This window comes from Nerophis ophidion, linkage group LG10 (assembly GCF_033978795.1).
Source record: "Nerophis ophidion isolate RoL-2023_Sa linkage group LG10, RoL_Noph_v1.0, whole genome shotgun sequence".
NCBI classification, from domain to species: domain Eukaryota; kingdom Metazoa; phylum Chordata; class Actinopteri; order Syngnathiformes; family Syngnathidae; genus Nerophis; species Nerophis ophidion.
In genome coordinates this window covers 2919939-2941052 of record NC_084620.1, presented here as the reverse complement: position 1 = coordinate 2941052, position 21114 = coordinate 2919939, and the positions used below count along the sequence as shown (strand labels likewise).

At 40.2% G+C, this 21114-nt stretch overlaps 1 protein-coding gene and 1 long non-coding RNA gene across 2 annotated transcripts in view; one reads left to right on the top strand and one right to left on the bottom strand.

Annotated features, from left to right (window-relative positions):
- Positions 1-987: 987 nt before the first annotated feature.
- rps16 (ribosomal protein S16) lies at positions 988-6736 on the top strand. Its single transcript, XM_061912030.1, has 6 exons — positions 988-1093; positions 1185-1236; positions 2045-2146; positions 6223-6319; positions 6426-6473; positions 6550-6736. The coding sequence occupies exons 2-6, from the start codon at positions 1189-1191 to the stop codon at positions 6693-6695; spliced, it is 441 nt and encodes a 146-aa protein (XP_061768014.1). The 5' UTR covers positions 988-1093; positions 1185-1188; the 3' UTR covers positions 6696-6736.
- A 1669-nt stretch (positions 6737-8405) lies between these two features.
- Positions 8406-21114, bottom strand: part of LOC133559831 (uncharacterized) — an 86674-nt gene continuing 73965 nt past the window's right edge. Inside the window, exon 3 of the long non-coding RNA XR_009808281.1 lies at positions 8406-8791. This is a non-coding gene — a long non-coding RNA (uncharacterized LOC133559831). The remainder of the gene's footprint in view (positions 8792-21114) is intronic.

Below are 21114 nucleotides of genomic sequence, written 5' to 3'. Positions count from 1 at the left end.
TGGGGGGCGTAACAGAAAATATTTTAACAGCACTGAACTAGAATGCTAATATTTTCAATTTATTCATTTTTATTATTATTTTTTGTTGAGACAAAGATTATTTACGTAACTAATATGTGTTTGCTCACTATGGTATATTATTTATTTATTATTTATTTGTTCACTGTTCTGTAAAAGAGAACAAGGAAATTGGATAAAATTGCGATTGTATGAAAAGGGGTAGGATTAAATAAGCTCTGGCAACACTAAATGGTTCCTAGTGTGTGAATGTGAGTGTGAATGTTGTCTGTCTATCTGTGTTGGCCCTGTGATGAGATAGCGACTTGTCCAGGGTGTACCCCGCCTTCCGCCCGATTGTAGCTGAGATAGGCGCAAGCGCCCCCCGTGACCCCGAAAGGGAATAAGCGGTAGAAAATGGATGGATGGATGCTTCTTACTACTCCTTTTCGGACGTGCTGTAACAACTGGAAACGTGCGATGCATTACTTGTATCGTATGCATGTTCGAATATGATTGATTGAAACTTTTATTAGTAGATTGCACAGTTCAGTACATATTCCGTACACTTGACCACTAAATGGTAACACCCGAATAAGTTTTTCAACTTGTTTAAGTCGGGGTCCACGTTAATCAATTCATGGTAAAAAAAAAAAAAAAAGTGAAACTGAACTCTGTTTTAATACATATAATATTATTATTCACAACAATCTTTATTCTTCGTGTCCTTTGTTTGTAATGGGCTCAAAATAAATAAAACATTGAGATAGACAAATATTTGACGAACCAAAGCCAGTTTATTTCATCCATACAAATAACAATTCGTGAAAATTAATTTAATCAGAAAATGTCGTATTACGTTGTAAATGTATTTACTTGTATTTTATTTTGTTGTTGCGTTGGTTATATCAGTCGTTGTCTTTCCCGTTTGCTTCAATAACGTGTAAAAAAAAGAACTACATTCAAAATGGAGGTCTAGCAACACCAACCGTCGCAAACGATGCCGCAAAGCAGCTAAAAAAGTTGCGCAGCAGCTCCTGATCTTCTGCCTGGGAAGCCCCGTCGGTCTCTCCGTACGGCGCCCGAGCTGAATACGGTATGCTCCTCCACTCGATGCGTTATTATACCACAAATAAAACACTTTTAGACCTGTTTCCAAACTAATTACTGTACGCTGTGTGTTTCAGAAACATGCCGCCAAAAGGTCCCCTGCAGTCTGTCCAGGTTTTCGGACGTAAAGTAAGTAAAATCGAGGGAATTAGCACACATGTGGTGGTCCTGCTAACCCGTGTGGCCTGTTCACATTAGCTTATCGAGTTAGCATTTTGTTAACGTTATCACGTTATTATTGTTCATCCTAACACGTGTGTGCTTGAAAGGTGCTATCATAATTATAGAAAAGTGTATATTGTGTTCAAAAGTGGCAATGATTTAAGGTAAATTCCCAGTTAGCCCGTGTTGAATTGGCTAATGCAGATAGCACGCTATGGCCGACTTCATCGATGGATTTATTAAAGTCATTAATTAATCCCAAACTATGCATTTGCTATAAAATGAGCTGTTGTTACTCTATTGTTTTTGTAAAAGATCTCTCTAAAAATAATAGTTGCTAATGACAGTAAATAAACAGTTGCAAGATGCTAACGGGCCAACACAGACAGACAATGTTCACACTGCAATGAGGTGGCGACTTGTCCAGGGTGCCCGATTATAACTGAGATAGGCACCAGTGACCCCCGAAGGGAATATCCATCCATCCATCCATTTCCTACCGCTTATTCCCCTTTGGGAGGCGCTGGTTCCTATCTCAGCTACAATCAGGCGGAAGGCGGCGTACACCCTGGACAAGTCGCCACCTCATCGCAGGGCCAAGACAGATAGACAACATTCACACTCACATTCACACACAAAGGCCAATTTAGTGTTGCCAATCAACCTATCCCCAGGTGCATGTCTGTGGAAGTGGAAGGAAGCTGGAGTAGAACCTCCACATAGAATAAGCGGTAGAAAATGGATGGAAGATGCTAACGGGGTGCTTGTGTGACAGAAAACTGCCACAGCAGTCGCCCACTGCAAGAGAGGCAATGGCTTGATTAAAGTCAACGGCAGACCCCTGGAGATGGTGGAGCCTGCTACCCTGCAGTACAAGGTGAGCAAGTATTATATATTTCTGCACTTACGCCATGACTTGCTGTTTCGTAACAAAGGGCTAAAGAGCAAAATCCTCAAAGGTGTGTGATCAATTTATGTCCTTGTTCAGATAGAACTGGTATTGTTTCTGATGCTGTTCACATTTTTAATAAAAGTTACAATTAGGGCTGGGCGATATGGCCTTTTTTTAAGATCGCCATATTTTCAGGCCATATCGCGTGATACGATATATATCTCGGTATTTTGCCTAAGCCTTGAATGAACACTTGATGCATATAATCACAGCAGTATGATGATTCTATGTGTCGACATTAAAACATTCTTAAAACTTTCATGCACAGAAGGAAATCACAAGTCAATTTACCAAAACTGTATTTATTAAAGTTATTAGCAGGTGACTTTTTAAACGATGCTACATATTAGCAGTAATGCTACTTTTGGTAGCAATGCTTGTGCCCCACACTTGACAAATTACAGTTGTTTGTTCGACATATTCCCGCTTGAATTCGAACCACCGCCAGACGATGGACCCCGTGCTGTTTTTCTTGGGAATTAATTCTTACTTCATTTGTTACCAGACTCGCACCTTCTCTCTCTCGTATTATCCCTCGCACGGTTTCGCTAGCATCACAGCTACTGTTAGCCAAGCTGCTACCTCTGTGCTGGGTGAGGGCATATACGTATTTGACGTATGACATGAAGTGTGTAAGTTTGTGCGCTTGCTGTCTGTGAGAAGGTGACACAACAAAGAGTGAGAAGAGCCTGTAGTGTAAAGCCCGCAGTAAAAGCAACTGCGTGAGAACGTGTACTCGAATATTATGATCTAGTCATTTTCTATATCGCAGAGAGACAAACCCGCAATATACCGCCCAGCCCTAGTTACAATGCTTTAAACGGGATGTTCGCATAGGAAAGTGACCAGTGACTTTAAAGTCATCAGCAGGTTGCAACAGCGATCGATTAGAAGAGTCATTAACTGACAACAAATTTTGCTAGACGATAAATTCCCTTGACCAATTAACGTTATTGTTGTCTCATTTTGAGACCAAATTAACTACTGATTTAATAAGATGTAACGATAACGCATGTATACCCTTTCAAATGCAACAAACTTGAAGTTCTCATCAGAGATGTGTGATAATGGCCTTTTTGCCAATATTCTGATATTGTCCAACTCTTAATTACCAATTCTGATATCAACCGATACCGAAATATACAGTCGTGAAATTAACACATTATTTCTAATTTTGCTGTGATGCCCCGCTGGATGCATTAAACAATGTAACAAGGTTTTCCAAAATAAATCAACTCTAGTTATGGAAAAAATGCCAACATGGCACTGCCATATTTATTAGCCCGTAAGGACCAATTGAGTAGCCCGCTGGCCTGTTCTAAAAATAGCTCAAATAGCAGCATTTACCAGTGAGCTGCCTCTATTTTTCAAATTTTATTTATTTATTAGGAAGCTGGTCTCGCTTTGCTCGACATTTTTAATTTTAAGAGAGACAAAACTCAAATAGAATTTGAAAATCCAAAAAAATATTTTAAAGATTTTGTCTTCACTTGTTTAAATAAATTCCTTTATTTTCTTTACTTTGTTTCTTATATGTTTCAGAAAGACAATTTTAAAGTAAAAATCCAACCTTAAATTTGATTTTAGGATTTTTAAGCACATTCTTTTTTTACCTTTTAAATGCCTTCCTCTTCTTTCCTGACAATTTAAATCAATGTTAGAGTAAATAAATTGTTTTTATTGTAAAGAATAATAAACACATTTTAATTAAATTTTTCATTTTAGCTTCTGTTTTTTTGATGAAGAATATTTGTGAAATATTACTTCAAACTTATTATGATTAAAATAAAATAAAAATATTCTGGCAAATCTAGAAAATCTTTAGAATCAAATTTAAATCTTATTTCAAAGTCTTTTGAATTTCTTTTAAAATTTTTGTCTTGGAAAATCTAGAAGAAAAAATTATTTGTCATTGTTAGAAATATAGCTTGGTCCAATGTGTTATATATTCTAACAAAATGCAGATTGGATTTTAACCTATTTAAAACATGTAATCAAAATTCTAAAATTACTAATGATGTTCCATAAATTCTTTTTTAAATTTTTTCAAAAAGATTTGAATTAGTTAGCTAGTTTTTCTTTTCTCTTTTCGGTTGAATTTTGAATTTTAAAGAGTCAAAATTGAAGATAAACTGTTTCAAAATTTTATTTCCTTTTTTTCCTGTTTTGTCCTCTTTTAAACTGTTCAAATAAGTGTTCTTTTCATCATTTATCCTCTACAAAAAACTCTCATAAAAGGAAAAAAAAAGTCTGGCGGAATGACAGACAGAAATACCCTTTTTTTTTTTATATAGATTTATTTATTAAAGGTAAATTGAGCAAATTGGCTATTTCTGGCAATTTATTTAAGTGTGTATCAAACTGGTAGCCCTTCGCATTAATCAGTACCCAAGAAGTAGCTCTTGGTTTCAAAAAGGTTGGTGACCCCTGCTCTAGAACTACAACTGTTTCTGAACTAATGGTGTTGGGATTGTATTAATTCGAACATGATTAGCAGCAAAGTGGACAGCCGTCAAAGTTGTGGCTCAGAGAGCAAAGGGGGTCGACAATATTCTCCCCATCCTGCAACTCAGTGGGACGTTTAGGCAAGAGGAACAGTGAGTAGCTGAAGCGAGCGTTTAACAAATTTTGTTTACATCCTTGTTTTCAATTGGTATTTCATTATAAAACACAGAAGTGAACTTTTTACAGAAAAATGAATGTGTAAAAAGGCGGGTTTTTGCAGATATATCACATGCTAGTATATTAAATAAAACAATATTTTTGTCTGTCTTGGTTATCATTACCATTGTAGTATTGTTGAATGTGGTCAAAAAGTACTTCTACACGCTAAAATCTTTTAACCAAATAACTCGGACACAAAGTGCTGTCTTGGGGGAGGAAACATTTGTTCTTGCTTCACAGGAGCCATATTATTTTTATTTGTTGAAATATGTTTATCTTCCTTCATTTTACAATGTTTTTTTTTATATAAGCAAATTAGGTGATCACTTCAGTTCACTTCCAATTTATGTAACATCATGTGAGTTTTTACTTATTTATTAGGCTTATTTCTTCCCTTTCCCATTGGGCGATGAGTCCCCTTCATTTTCTAATGTGAGTCCACCTGTTGAAAAGTGTTTCAACTTGAAACTGGACTATATATTGATCATTTTGTGCAAGAACAGGACAGCCTTTATGTTCAATGTGAATACTGTATCTTGGTATTTTCAACATTGTGTTTATGCAAGTTTAGATTAGGGTATGGTGTTTTTTCTCAATGGGAAGACCTTAATGTCTCTCGTTTTAATGTTAGTATTTAAGCTCCCAAGCAAGCTATCACTAGTGGGTTAATTTTTTATTAAAGTACTGTTAGCAATCAGTGTTTTTTGATCATTTTAGTTCAATATGGCAATAATAAATGTCGGGAGTTTTACAGCAATTACCATTATTACTGTTTGTGCTTTTAGTATAAACGCCTGCAGCTGCTTACCCCACTTGCAGCCTGTAACCCTGCATGCGATTGGCAATAATCAAGCCTGGCAAAGTTATCGCATTCATTTATTGCAGGATTAATTCACTCATTGACTAATCGGTTGTTTTACTATTTTAAGAAGGCTCATAATGATTGTTGTTAATTATATATTGTTTACTTTTGGCGATACACATCTTGCCCAAGGACTAAGGTTGGAAACAAGCTTTGGCGCTAAAACTTGCGCGTTTACAGCAATGTTGATCAATGTTCGTGGTCCCTGTTCAAATAAACTAATAAAATGAAATATTGAATATTGGCCAGAGTCTCCCAATTACATTCTGTGACTATGTGTTGGTGCATTGATGGCTCACACACTTGCTGTGAATTTTGCTGTTCAGTTGTTTGTTGGATACCGTTGAACAAGTTTTAGTTTATAGGAGTTTACATGGATTTTAGTGCAGATTAGGTCATAAATATTCTTAGCTTGCTGTGAGTAGCACCTGCAGGTTATATGTACTTAATATCCACATTTGACTGTCTAATGCAGCTGCTGGAGCCTGTGCTGCTGCTGGGCAAGGAACGTTTTGCTGGAGTTGACATCAGAGTCCGAGTGAAGGGAGGTGGACATGTCGCACAGGTTTATGGTAAGCAACATTGCTAAAGGCAACGTCGTAAAGGCTGGCTTTGAGTCATTTTACGTTGTATTTCCTGCTTATCAAAACATACAAATACTCTTTTCACCTCTTCTAGCCATCAGACAGTCTATCTCCAAAGCACTGGTGGCGTACTACCAGAAGTGTAAGTACAACAACACTGTCAGTTGTTTAAGTGGTTTTTGGTCCAAAGTGTAATTGTGCTGTCCCCCTCCCGGCAGATGTGGACGAGGCCTCCAAGAAGGAGATCAAGGACATCCTGATCCAGTACGACAGGACCCTGCTGGTTGCCGACCCACGTCGCTGCGAGTCCAAGAAATTCGGTGGACCTGGAGCCCGCGCCCGCTACCAGAAGTCCTACCGTTAATCGCAGTGTACATTTTCAAAATAAAGAGGAGGAACAAAACATCTCACTTTTTCCAGTTTGATCTGTTACTCTTTGCATAAACACAGGGGTTTGTTTTCTAATTTCTTACACTGTGTTGTGCTTGACTTTTGTAAAGAACAATTACAGTTCATCGTTAATTTGCTAATAAATCCAATGTAACAGTATGCATTCCAAGTGAAGCTACTTTTAGTGAACATTAAAACCACTTTTTTCTCACCTTTCCTAAATCAGACCCTCCAGAATGTTTTAATACACGTTTTACACGACTTAGCAACTTCTCCGCATATTTGGAATGTGCTAACAAGTTTGTCCCTCAGCAGCACTACAATGCACACGAAGTTACAGCGCTGGCTGACAAATGCAACTTTTTTTGGTCCACTTGGAGAACATAACGTATCCTGTACTAGCCGGTAATGTCAGGCCTTCAAAATAATAAATACTCAGAGGCCAAGTGGTTAGAGTGTCTGCCCCGAGATCGGTAGGTTGTGAGTTCAAACCCCGGCCGAGCTATACCAGAGACTATAAAAAAAAATGGGACCCATTGCCTCCCTGCTTGGCACTCAGCATCAAGGGTTGGAATTGGGGGTTAAATCACCATAACTGATTCCCGGGCGTGGCACCGCTGCTGCTCACTGCTCCCCTCACCTCCCAGGGGGTGATCAAGGGTGATGGGTCGAATGCAGAGGACACATTTCACCACACCTAGTGTGTGTGACAATCCATTTTCTACCGCTTATTCACTTTGGGGTTGCGGGGGGCACTGGCTACAATCGGGCGGAAGGTGGGGTACACCCTGGACAAGTCGCTACCTCATCGCAGGGCCATCACAGATAGACAACATTCACATTCACACACTAGGGCCAATTTAGTGTTGCCAATCAACCTATCCCCAGGTGCATGTCTTTGGAGGTGGGAGGAAGCCGGAGTACCCGGAGGGAACCCACGCATTCACGGGGAGAACATGCAAACTCCACACTGAAAGATCCCGAGCCTGGATTCGAACCCAGGACTGCAGGAACTTCGTATTGTGAGGCAGACGCACTAACCCCTCTTCCACCGTGAAGCCCTGTGTGACAATCATTGGTACTTTAACTTTGACTTAAAAGCACAACAGTAAAATAAGATTGCATCAAAGTCTTGAAAAAACGGCATCCAAAATCATGAAGCAGCTTCAAAACATAGCAACTTTTTTTTTTTTTTTTTAAAGCTACTGCAAAATCCGACAAAAAAATTGACAAAAATAGCTCGAGGGTCTGCCACATTTTAGTAATTTGTTTCTGCTTCAATGTAATCTAGTTGGGTTTCACCTTGCACTTCATGTGCTGTGCCTCAGATGACCAGCAGAGGGAGACAATGGACGCAATAGCGTTAAGTGACTTCATGATTTTACACATGCAAGTCCACTAGGCTAAAAGTCCTTTGTAAAAAATAAAAAATAAATTAAAACATCCATCTATTTTCTACCGATTATTCCCTTTGGGATCGCTGGTGCCTATCTCCGCTACAATCGGGCAGAAGGTGGGGTACACCCTGGACAAGTCACCACCCAATCACAGGGCCAACACAGACAGACAAGATTCACACACAAGGGCCAATTTAGTGTTGCCAATCAACCTATCCCCGGGTACAAAACATTTTAACAAAATTGAGCAATGCACAGACAGAATGCAAACGTTTAGTCATGGTTATTAGGGACTGTAATATAGTTGCACAACAATAAACATCGTTAAAATAATTAAAAGTGAGCATTATTATCTCAGTAAAGGCATAATTAATGAGTTGGTGCAGGTGTAGCTAATGTTGTTATAGCCTCCATCGCCATCATAGTGAGGAGCTGAGCTGATGTCCAGATGTTGTTGGCCTAGCTGCGGGCCGCCAGCAGCAGCCGTTCCCGCTTGGCGAGCTCCTGGCCTACTAGTAGGGGTTTACTGTTTACAGCCCTCCAATAATCAACACCGCAGGGAGGCCCACTCCCCTACTGCTACTGTTGTTTACTACTGTTTACTCTTAGGGCCTTACCTCCTCCGATGTATGCCAGGCTGCAGCGGGAAGCCATGGTCGTCACGTGCACGACACTAGTGGGAAAACAAAGCAGGAACGATTACTTGAAATAACCTAAAAGTATATAAAGGAATCAAGATATATAGATATTAAACAACACCATAGTGAGTGTCCGTTGAATGCGTGCAACATTTAATCTGATGTGGCGTGACCGTGTAAATGTCAATTCAATGACAGGCATCAAACCAGATGACATACTATGATCACCATTTAACATCCCAGATGCCCGCTTCACGGCTCTGTTGTTTAACGCAGTGTTTTTCAACCACTGTGCCGCGGCACACTAGATACAGTCTGGTATGCCGTGGGAGATTATCTAATTTCACCTATTTGGGTAATGGAAGTTTGCAAATGATGTGTTGTTGTTGAGTGTCGGTGCTGTCTAAAGATCGGCAGAGTAACCGTGTAATACGCTTCCATATCAGTAGGTGGCAGCAGGTAGCTAATTGTTTTGTAGATGTCGGAAACAGCGGGAGGCAGTGTGCAGGTAAAAAGGTGTCTAATGCTTAAACCAAAAATAAACAAAAGGTGAGTGCCCCTAATAAAAGGCATTGAAGCTATGCAGAACGGAACTAAAACTGAACTGGCTACAAAGTGAACAAAAACAGAATGCTGGACGACAGCAAAGACTTCACAAAGTACATCCGAACATGACATGACAATCAACAATGTCCCCACTAAAAAGGATTCAAAAGTATTGAAATATTCGTGATTGCTAAAACAAAGTATATGTGGGAAATATCGCTCAAAGGAAGACATGAAACTGCTACAGGAAAATACCCCCCAAAAAAGAGAAAAAGCCACCAAAATAGGAGCACAAGACATGAACTAAAACACTACACACAGGAAAACAGCAAACAACTCCAAATAAGTCAGGGTGTGAGGTGACAGGTGGTGACAGTACACCTACTTTGAGACAAGAGCTAAAGTCATGCATGCTTGGTTATGATCAAAATTCATATCCAAAAATTGCGACTTTTTACTGTCAACTGAGTTTCGTTTTTTAGTGATTTTTTCAACGCCAAAAATGTGCCTTGGCTCAAAAAAGGTTGAAAAACACTGGTTTAACGTTCCAACTTTCTGGAAAAAAAAATACGCCTTTCCTCTCTGCATGCCGATTACTAAGTAAGGGTCACTGTTGTTTAGAAAATAAAAATAGGATACACACAATGTTGACAGCGGCTGAAATAATGTCAATAAAGTGTGCAGGATTTCTCCCTCCACGGCACACACTTAACACCTGCCTTTCCTCTGTTAACACCGACACTTCCAAACCCCCAGGTGTGAGACCAGGATGCATTTTGTCACACACACCCCCACACACACACAAATTTAACACATGATCGCATACAAAAATATTCATGTCTATATTAGTTAAGGGTGTCTCGATCCAATATTGATATCAGATATCAGTCCAAAATCGAAAAAAAAAAAACTATTTTGAGAGTACATGGTGTTGATTTTTTCGATTGATTGATTGAAACTTTTATTAGTAGATTGCACAGCACAGTACATATTCCGTACAATTGACCACTAAATGGTAACACCCCAATAAGTTTTTCAACTTGTTTAAAGGGGAACATTATCAGCAGACCTATGTAAGCGTCAATATATACCTTGATGGTGCAGAAAAAAGACCATTATATTTTTTTAACCGATTTCCGAACTCTAAATGGGTGAATTTTGCGAATTAAACGCCTGTCTGTTTATGGCTCTTGTAGCGATGACGTCAGTTCGTGACGTTGCCTTGGTAAGAAAGCCGCCGTTTTCATTTTTTCAAACACATTACAGCTCTGTTATTTTCCGTTTTTTCGACTATTTTTTGGAACCTTGGAGACATCATGCCTCCTCGGTGTGTTGTCGGAGGGTGTAACAACACTAACAGGGAGGGATTCAAGTTGCACCACTGGCCCGAAGATGCGAAAGTGGCAAGAAATCTTCCTCCAGACCCCCATTGAATGTGCCGGAGTGTCTGCACATTTTACCGGCGACGACAGACATGGCACAGAGATGTATGGATAACCTGCAGATGCATTTGCAACGATAAAGTCAACGAAATCACAAAGGTGAGTTTTGTTGATGTTGTTGACTTATATGCTAATCAGACATATTTGGTTGCGGCGTGACTGCCAGCTAATCGATGCAAACATGGTACGCTAATCGATGCTAACATTCCATTTACCGGTGGTGCTAAGGCAGACATGGCACAGAGATGTATGGATAACCTGCAGATGCATTTGCAACTATAAAGTCAACGAAATCACAAAGGTGAGTTTTGTTGATGTTGTTGACTTATGTGCTAATCAGACATATTTGGTCGCGGCATGACTGCCAGCTAATCGATGCTAACATGCTATTTAGGCTAACTGTATGTACATTTGAAACTACATTACGCTTCCTTCCACCCACATTTAATGCGAAAAAAACACTTACCAATCGACGGATTTAAGTTGCTCCAGTGTCACAAGATGCGAAAGTCCTGATCGTTTGGTCCGCACATTTTACCAGGCCGACTACCTGGCAACTGTGGCTCAAATAATAACTATGATAATCAACAACAGGTGTGAGGGCTGAGGACAGGGGCGTGACACGAGGTGAAACTAACGAGTTGCTATGGTGATAAAACAAACAAGTAAGTGCAAACATAGGAACCGATTGTCCAAAAAACAAAACCAAACATGACCAAAACAAAACCTGATCTCATGGCCGTGACAATATTGTCTTTATATTCGAGCGAGTTAATCCGTTTTGGGAGGGAATTGAGGGGATTCTTATGATGCATTCAAGAGTCTTATGGCCTGAGGTAGGAAGCTGTTACAGAACCTGGAGGTTCTGCTACTGAGACTGCGGAACTTCTTTCTAGAGTCCAGCAGTGAAAACCGTCCTTGGTGGGGGTTGGATTGATTGATTGATTGAAACCTTTATTAGTAGATTGCACAGTTCAGTACATATTCCGTACAATTGACCACTAAATGGTAACACCCCAATGAGTTTTTCAACTTGTTTAAGTCTTGGTCCGCGTTAATCAATTCATGGTACAAATATATACTATCAACATAATACAGTCATCACACAAGTTAATCATCATAGTATGTACATTGAATTATTTACATTATTTACAATCCGGGGGGTGGGATGAGGAGCTTTGGTTGATATCAGTACTTCAGTCATCAACAATTGCATCAACAGAGAAATGTGGACATTGAAACAGTGTAGGTCTTATTTAGTAGGATATGTACAGCCAGCAGAGAACATAGTGAGTTCACATAGCATAAGAACAAGTATATACAGATGCAGTGCGTCTCCCATAACAATGTGACTTCGGACTATGTTAAGGTAATGTGTGGAGTTCCCCAGGGTTCGGTCCTTGGCCCTGTACTCTTCAGCATCTACATGCTGCTGCTAGGTGACGTCATACGCAAATATGGTATTAGCTTTCACTGTTATGCTGATGACACCCAACTCTACATGCCCCTAAAGCTGACCAACACGCCGGATTGTAGTCAGCTGGAGGCGTGTCTTAATGAAATTAAACAATGGATGTCCGCTAACTTTTTGCAACTTAACGCCAAAAACACAGAAATGCTGATTATCGGTCCTGCTAGACACCGACCTCTATTTAATAATACAACTTTAACATTTGACAACCAAATAATAAAACAAGGTGACTCGGTAAAAAATCTGGGTATTATCTTCGACCCAACTCTCTCCTTTGAGTCACACATTAAAAGCGTTACTAAAACGGCCTTCTTTCATCTCCGTAATATCGCTAAAATTCGCTCCACTAAAGACGCTGAGATCATTATCCATGCGTTTGTTACGTCTCGCCTCGATTACTGTAACGTATTATTTTCGGGTCTCCCCATGTCTAGCATTAAAAGATTACAGTTGGTACAAAATGCGGCTGCTAGACTTTTGACAAGAACAAGAAAGTTTGATCACATTACGCCTGTACTGTATATACCTTTATATACATATATACATACATATATACCTATACTGTATATACCTTTATATACATATATACATACATATATACCTATACTGTATATACCTTTATATACATATATACATACATATATACCTATACTGGCTCACCTGCACTGGCTTCCTGTGCACTTAAGATGTGACTTTAAGGTTTTACTACTTACGTATAAAATACTACACGGTCTAGCTCCATCCTATCTTGCCGATTGTATTGTACCATATGTCCCGGCAAGAAATCTGCGTTCAAAGGACTCCGGCTTATTAGTGATTCCTAGAGCCCAAAAAAAGTCTGCGGGCTATAGAGCGTTTTCCGTTCGGGCTCCAGTACTCTGGAATGCCATCCCGGTAACAGTTCGAGATGCCACCTCAGTAGAAGCATTTAAGTCTCACCTTAAAACTCATCTGTATACTCTAGCATTTAAATAGACCTCCTTTTTAGACCAGTTGATCTGCCGCTTCTTTTCTTTTTCTCCTATGTCCCCCCCTCCCTTGTGGAGGGGGTCCGGTCCGATGACCATGGATGAAGTACTGGCTGTCCAGAGTCGAGACCCAGGATGGACCGCTCTTCGGGATTCAGGATGGACCGCTCGCCTGTATCGGTTGGGGACATCTCTACGCTGCTGACCCGCCTCCGCTTGAGATGGTTTCCTGTGGACGGGACTCTCGCTGCTGTCTTGGATCCGCTTGAACTAAACTCTCGCGGCTGTGTTGGAGCCACTATGGATTGAACTTTCACAGTATCATGTTAGACCCGCTCGACATCCATTGCTTTCGGTCCCCTAGAGGGGGGGGGGGGTTGCCCACATCTGAGGTCCTCTCCAAGGTTTCTCATAGTCAGCATTGTCACTGGCGTCCCACTGGATGTGAATTCTCCCTGCCCACTGGGTGTGAGTTTTCCTTGCCCTTTTGTGGGTTCTTCCGAGGATGTTGTAGTCGTAATGATTTGTGCAGTCCTTTGAGACATTTGTGATTTGGGGCTATATAAATAAACATTGATTGATTGATTGATTGATACATTAGAACAGGGCTGTCAAACTCAAATACAAAGTGGGCCAAAATTTTAAACTGAACAAAGCCGCGGGCCAAGGTTGAACAAATGAACCTTTTAATAGGGACCCAAACAAGTTTTGCATTAAATATTGAACAAGCAAGACTTATATAACTTTATAGTGACATGCAAAATTGAGTCTCAAATAATAATAAAAATATTTAAAAAATATCAATGGCATATCACATAAAATCTAAATAAATATTGAATGCCTCTTTTCTATTTGTAGCCTTCTGAGGTAAATATCAAAATAAACTTTTTCCACAGGCCAATAATAAATTTGAAAGTAAAATAGCAATAAGGAATGAACCAAACATTCAAGCCTTGAAGTAGCAAGAGAAAGTGCATGAATAAAACGTTAATTATTGCTCAATTTGTCACATTGATTTGCTTTAACAACGCTTATATAACCTAATAGTGCAAAATCAACTTTCAAAAAACAAACGAAAAAACATCACAGAAATAAAATTTAAATAAAACATGTAATGCCTCTTTTCTATTTGCAGCCTTCTAATGTAAATATCAACATTAACTTTTTCCACTAGCTAATACATTTGAAAATAAAATAATGAGGTGGTCGGGGTTGGGGGGTGGCGGGGTTTGGTGGTAGCGGGGGTGGATATTGTAGCGTCCCGGAAGAGTTAGTGCTGCAAGGGGTTCTGGGTATTTGTTCTGTTCTGTTCATGTCGTGTTTCGGTGCGGTTGTTCTCCCGAATTGTGTTTGTCATTCTTGTTTGGTGTGGGTTCACAGTTGTTTATACGGACACCCTCAGTGTGACCTGTATGGCTGTTGATCAAATATGACTTGCATTCACTTGTGTGTGTGTACAAACCGTATATGTTATGTGACTTGGCCGGCACGCTGTATGTATGGAGGAAAAGCGGACGTAACGACAGGTTGTGGAGAACGCTAAAGGCAGTGCCTTTAAGGCACGACCCCAATATTGTTTGTCCGGGGAGAAATTCGGGAGAATGGTTGCCCCGGGAGATTTTCGGGAGGGGCACTGACCTTCGGCAGTCTCCCGGGAAAATCGGGAGGGTTGGCAAGTATGAGCACAAGCGGTGAATGCGTTGTTACATAATCCTGGCGGGCCAGCTCTAATGTTCATTTGATATTGCCTCAAGGGCCAAATGAAATTACACGGCCCGCGGGCCAGAGTTTGGCACCCATGCATTAGAAGTACATTTGATTATTTACATTAGGTTATTTATAATCCGGGGGGATGGGATGTGAATGGAGGAGGGTATTAGTAAAGGGTTGAAGTTGCCTGGAGGTGTTGTTTTAGAGCAGTTTTGAAGGAATGCTAGCGTCATTGTTGCACAGTTTTATGCAACATGAGCTTCAATCCAGGCACTCGTTGGCCGGCGATCCAGTAATTGCACCCGGACGTCACTGGAGCGGCCACCTGGAGGTTCTAAACAAACCGTTTGGGAATCGGATGTTGATGACTACTTAAAAGTGAAATCCCACGCTCCTTCGGGTTTCCTCAGGCTAGCTGATGACTGATTCATCTCGGCTGCTCGGTTGTTTTGGGCTCGGAAAGCAGCGATCACCAAGCTACTGGCTCGTTCGCCCTCTTCCATCTTTGTACGCCACAAGACCCGCCCCTCGCGCAGTGTGACCCGGGTCATTCGAGGGTAACCGAGAGCTTGACTGCTACTCCCCCTCACCCACCACAAGGTCAGGCGCCGCGCCGCACACACTGCGCCCTTTGCCCCCGTCTTCCCTGCTCAAGGCCGCCATGCTGCAACCTGCGCTGGAAGGTCAGCGCTCGCCTCTCTTCGCCGGGCAACCGGCTCGAGTTCCCGAGGCGGCACGCCAGACGTGCTTTGAAGTGCAGAGGTTATCTGTCACGGCTGACACGTCTGTTGTTGTTGTTTCTTTTTGAGCGTCCTGCAGCTACGCCGTGATGCTTTTGTGATGTTATCACCGCAACCGTGCACTTCCATGACAAGCTTCTAGTTGAGTTTTTGACCACTCCTTTTGACAAAATTGGTGCAGTTCAGCTAAATGTGTTGGTTTTCTGACGTGGACTTGTTTCTTCAGCATTGTCCACACGTTGTGTCACCATTGTGTTTTATACTCAATGGTTAACTAGATCTCACGATCTAGTTAACGATCGTGAGATCGACAGGTGGATCGGTGCGGCGTCTTCAGTAATGCGGACGTTGTATCGATCCGTTGTGGTGAAGAAGGAGCTGAGCCGGAAGGCAAAGCTCTCAATTTACCGGTCGATCTACGTTCCCATCCTCACCTATGGTCATGAGCTTTGGGTCATGACCGAAAGGATAAGATCACGGGTACAAGCGGCCGAAATAAGTTTCCTCCGCCGTGTGGTGGGTCTCTCCCTTAGAGATAGGGTGAGAAGCTCTGCCATCCGGGAGGAACTCAAAGTAAAGCCGCTGCTCCTCCACATTGAGAGGAGCCAGATGAGGTGGTTCGGGCATCTGGTCAGGATGCCACCCGAACGCCTCCCTAGGGAGGTGTTTAGGGCACGTCCAACTGGTAGGAGGCCACGGGGAAGACCCAGGACACGTTGGGAAGACTATGTCTCCCGGCTGGCCTGGGAACGCCTCGGGATCCCCCGGGAAGAGCTAGACGAAGTGGCTGGAGAGAGGGAAGTCTGGGCTTCCCTGCTTAGGCTGCTACCCCCGCGACCCGACCTCGGATAAGCGGAAGATGATGGATGGATGGATGGATGGTTAACTAGACATCTTTAGGTGCTTGACGCTTCAATCATTGGTATGTTTTTATCTACAAAACCATTCTTTGTATCAGTCCATCTTATCCATCTTGACTTTTGACAAAAAGAAAACAAGGAAGTCCCAATCTGCGTTTAAGGAATGTTGTTCAATTTGTCATCCCCAAAGTAAGAACAGAACTGAGCAAGAAAGCATTTAGGTTTTCAGCACCGAAGGCTTGGAATGACCAACAATCGAATATTCGACTTCAAACCTGTGTTACATTGAATGAGTTTAAAGATTCTGTGAAAGGATTGAAGTCTACCTTGTCTGTAAGCACATGTGTGATGTGAGCAAGTTTTAATGTTGTAAATGTGAGGTTTTATGTGTTGTTTACTGTAACCTTGATGCTGCCCTCTTGGCCAGGTCTCCCTTGGAAAACAGATCTTTGATCTCAATGGGATTATTACCTGGTTAAATAAAGGCTAAATAAAAAAATAATAATCGTTTAAGTCAGGACTTTGGGAAGGCCATTCTAAAGCCTTCATTCTAGCCTGATTTAGCCATTCCTTTACCACTTTTGGTGTGTTTGGGGTCATTGTCCTGTTGGAACACCCCAACTGCACCCAAGACCCAACCTCCGGCCCGATGATTTTAGCTTGTCCTGAAGAATTTGGAGGTAATCCTCCTTTTTCATTGTCCCATTTACTCTCTCTAAGGCAGTGGTCTCCAACGGACCGGATACAAAGAGAGGTTTTTCTGGTTGGTGCACTAATTTTAAGTGTATAATATGTTTTTTATGGTGATTTAATAACAACAACAACAAAAAAATAATATATATATATATATTTTTTTAAAATAAAAATTAATAAAAAATTATTCTGCGGCCCGGTGGTTGGGGACCACTGCTCTAAGGCACCACTTCCATTGGCAGCAAAACAGGCCCAGAGATAGAAGATAAAAGTATATTGAGTTGCATTTTATGAGCCTATATAGCAGGGGTCACCAACCTTTTTGAAACCAAGAGCTATTTCTTGGGTACTGATTAATGCAAAGGGCTACCAGTTTGATACACACTTAAATACATTGCCAGAAATAGCCAATTTGCTCAATTTGCCTTTAACTCCATGTTATTATTATTAATTAATAATATTTATTGAAATATTCACAAATATTCTTCGTCAAAAAAACTGATGCTAAAATTAAGAATTAAATTACTATTTATTTATTATTCTTTACAATAAAAACAAAAATACTTGAACATTAATTCAAATTGTCAGGAAAGAAGAGGAAGGAATTTAAAAGGTAAAAAGGTATATGTGTTTAAAAATCCTAAAATAATTTTTAAGGTTGTATTTTTTTCTCTAAAATTGTCTTTCTGAAAGTTATAAGAAGCAAAGTAATAAAATAAATGAATTTATCCAAACAAGTGAAGACCAAGTCTTTAAAATATTTTCTTGGATTTTCAAATTCTATTTGAGTTTTGTCTCTCTTAGAATTAAAAATGTTGAGCAAAGCAAGAGCAGCTTGCTAGTAAATAAATACAATTTAAAAAATAGAGGCAGCTTACTGGTAAGTGCTGCTATTTGAGCTATTTTTAGAACAGGCCAGCGGGCGACTCATCTGGTCCTTACGGGCGGTAGGGTGACCCCTGCTATATATGTTATTATATTAGTTTCACCTTGTAAATCTAAACAAACCGTTGCATGGTATATTTTCTAGGCAGATGACAAAAATTTTGAAAGTACATTTTTCTTACAAAACGTTACATTCTTTAATAAATTGCACATATATCTTATTTTGTTAAATTCGACAGAATTGTAAAAAAAAGGATTTTCAAAAGAGTTTTTCTTTGCTATGTGCCTTTTAAAACCTCACTGGTGGCTTTGTAAGGTCATGAATGGATTAAAAGTGGACCCCGACTTAAATAAGTTGAAAAACTTATTGGGGTGTTACCATTTAGTGGTCAATTGTAGGGAATATGTACTGTACTGTGCAATCTACTAATAAAAGTTTCAATCAATCAATCAATCAATGTTAGCTATGAACTAAACAAAATCGATGTTAATCCAGCTTTTGGTTGTCTTTGAATGTGGAATCGGAAGTGAAAAAATCTTATAAATTCCCCTTCATGGCACTGGGAACAAGGTGGGTGAAGTGTCTTGCCCAAGGACACAATGGCAATGACGAAGATGGCGGAAGCTGGATTCATACCATTAACCTTCATTTAGGGTATTTCATCCTTACATGTACATATAAGCTATCGATTACTGCTTGCAAAAATGCATTCATTTGGCTTGTTAAAAATCACAAGACTCAATTTTACCAATCAAACGGAGCCCGGCAGTCACATGACCGCACTCAAACTACTCACACTAACAAAAGTGTCATGACGTCAGACGAGGCAGCACACGCACACTTCTTCAATATTCACTTAAAAACTCAAAAGACATTTTTTTCCACATTTCAGCCTAGAAGAATTTCACTTCCAATTAAAGAAAAATATGTTTAAATTGGGGGATTCACGGTGGAAGAGGGGTTAGTGCGTCTGCCTCACAATACGAAGGTCCTGAGTAGTCAGGGTTCAATCCCGGGCTCGGGGTCTTTCTGTGTGGAGTTTGCATGTTCTCCCCGTGAATGCGTGGGTTCCCTCCGGGTACTCCGGCTTCCTCCCACTTCCAAAGACATGCACCTGGGGATAGGTTGATTGGCAACACTAAATGGTCCCTAGTGTGTGAATGTTGTCTGTCTATCTGTGTTGGCCCTGAGATGAGGTGGTGACTTGTCCAGGGTGTACTCCGCCTTCCGCCTGATTGTAGCTGAGATAGGCGCCAGCGCCCCCCGCGACCCCAAAGGGAATAAGCGGTAGAAAATGGATGGATGGATATATATATATATATATATATATATATATATATATATATATATACACATTTAATTATATATCCATCCCATCCATCTATTTTCTACCGCTTATTCCCTTTTGGGGTCACGGGGGGCGCTGGCGCCTATCTCAACTACAATCAGGCGGAAGTTGGCGTACACCCTGGACAAGTCGCCACCTCATCGCAGGGCCAACGCAGATATATATATATATATATATTTATTTTTTAATTAATTTTGGCCAAACACACACTTGTTATTACATAAGTTGGCCAGAGGGGGAGCACTTCACATTTTTACACACACTTGTTATTTCATATATAGACCAGATGGGGAGAAATTTTAAAACAGACACAGTCAATTTGAAAAATCCCTCCTTTTTGGGACCACCCTAATTTTGATAGATTTAACCACCAGGGGTGCAAATGAGACTTTCTCTAAGGTTTCCCGTATTGGGACCAAGATTTTGGTCATACCATTTCGGTTCTCATATGGAAGGTACTTTTCCTTAATGATGTCTCAAGAAGGGTAGGAATACACACACACACACACACACACACACACACACACACACACACACACACACACACACACACACACACACACACACACACACACACACACACACACAGTAAAGTATTATTTTAATGTGCATAATAAAACTGATGTGAGATAAGCAGTAACATCAATTTTGCAAAAAAACATATCTGGAAAAACAAATTGCAGTGACGAATACAATATATAAATATATATTTATATAATATTTAACGGCGTACGGAGGACCACCAATAAATATCTGTATCATCTGTAGTCCGTATGGGTCGGTATCCAGTTGAAATACACTTTTGCACCTTTTCTTTGCAGTATTGACAATCGCAAACAAACTTAAGTGCAAAAATTAGGACAAAAGTGGTGAAGCTGTATTTTCAATTGCACTTTCATCCTATAGACAGTTTATTTCAATATCATATACAGTACTATATTATTACTTATTATTTCAGTTCAAATTTATTTATTTTAACACAGCATAATTGTATGTAAATAATTTTTTTTATCAGTCTTTATGAGTCCCTACTTTTGCAGTACATTTAATTGGTATTTTTTTTTGTAATCAACCTGACCTAAGCCTTGATAATAACCTTTGTGATTAACGTGTGGTTTCACATCATTTGACAAGGTTTATCCTGTTCAACTGTAAGTAGGTTAGATATAATTATTGAATAGCATTAAAATCAAGAGTGACATTTCTAATTCAGTGTTGATATTTGAGGGGGCCCCGGGCTTCTCTGTAGTGGAAAGGTTGGTCTCCGAAGTCAAAATGGTTAAAAATCTGTGGTCGAGACGAAGAGGAAATTGTTTTTTTCATAAGTTCCCTTAAAAACACTGAAAAAATATATATAAAATCTTGCAATGTTTTCGAAAAATCTGCTCAGTAGCCTTGTGGTTAGAGTGTCCGCCCGTAGATCGGTAGGTTGTGAGTTCAATCCCCGGCCGAGTCATACCAAAGATCATAAAATTGGGACCCATTACCTCCCTGTTTGACACTCAGCATCAAGGGTTGCAATTGGGGGTTTAATCACCAAAATGATTAAAATATTAAAATATGTTAATATTTTGAGGGGGCCCCGGGCTTCTCTGAAGTGGAAAGGTTGGTTCCATAAGTCAAAATTGTTAAAAAGCTGTGGTCGAGACGAAAAGGAAATTGTTTTTTTCACAAGTCCCCTTAATAACACTGAA

Excerpts from the sequence above, each read along its gene's own strand:
- rps16 (XM_061912030.1), top strand. The coding sequence starts at position 1,189 with ATGCCGCCAAAAGGTCCCCTGCAGTCTGTCCAGGTTTTCGGACGTAAA. Across the intron at positions 1,237-2,044 it reads TCCAGGTTTTCGGACGTAAA|AAAACTGCCACAGCAGTCGC; the intron begins GTAAGTAAAATC and ends CTTGTGTGACAG. Across the intron at positions 6,474-6,549 it reads GGTGGCGTACTACCAGAAGT|ATGTGGACGAGGCCTCCAAG; the intron begins GTAAGTACAACA and ends CCCTCCCGGCAG.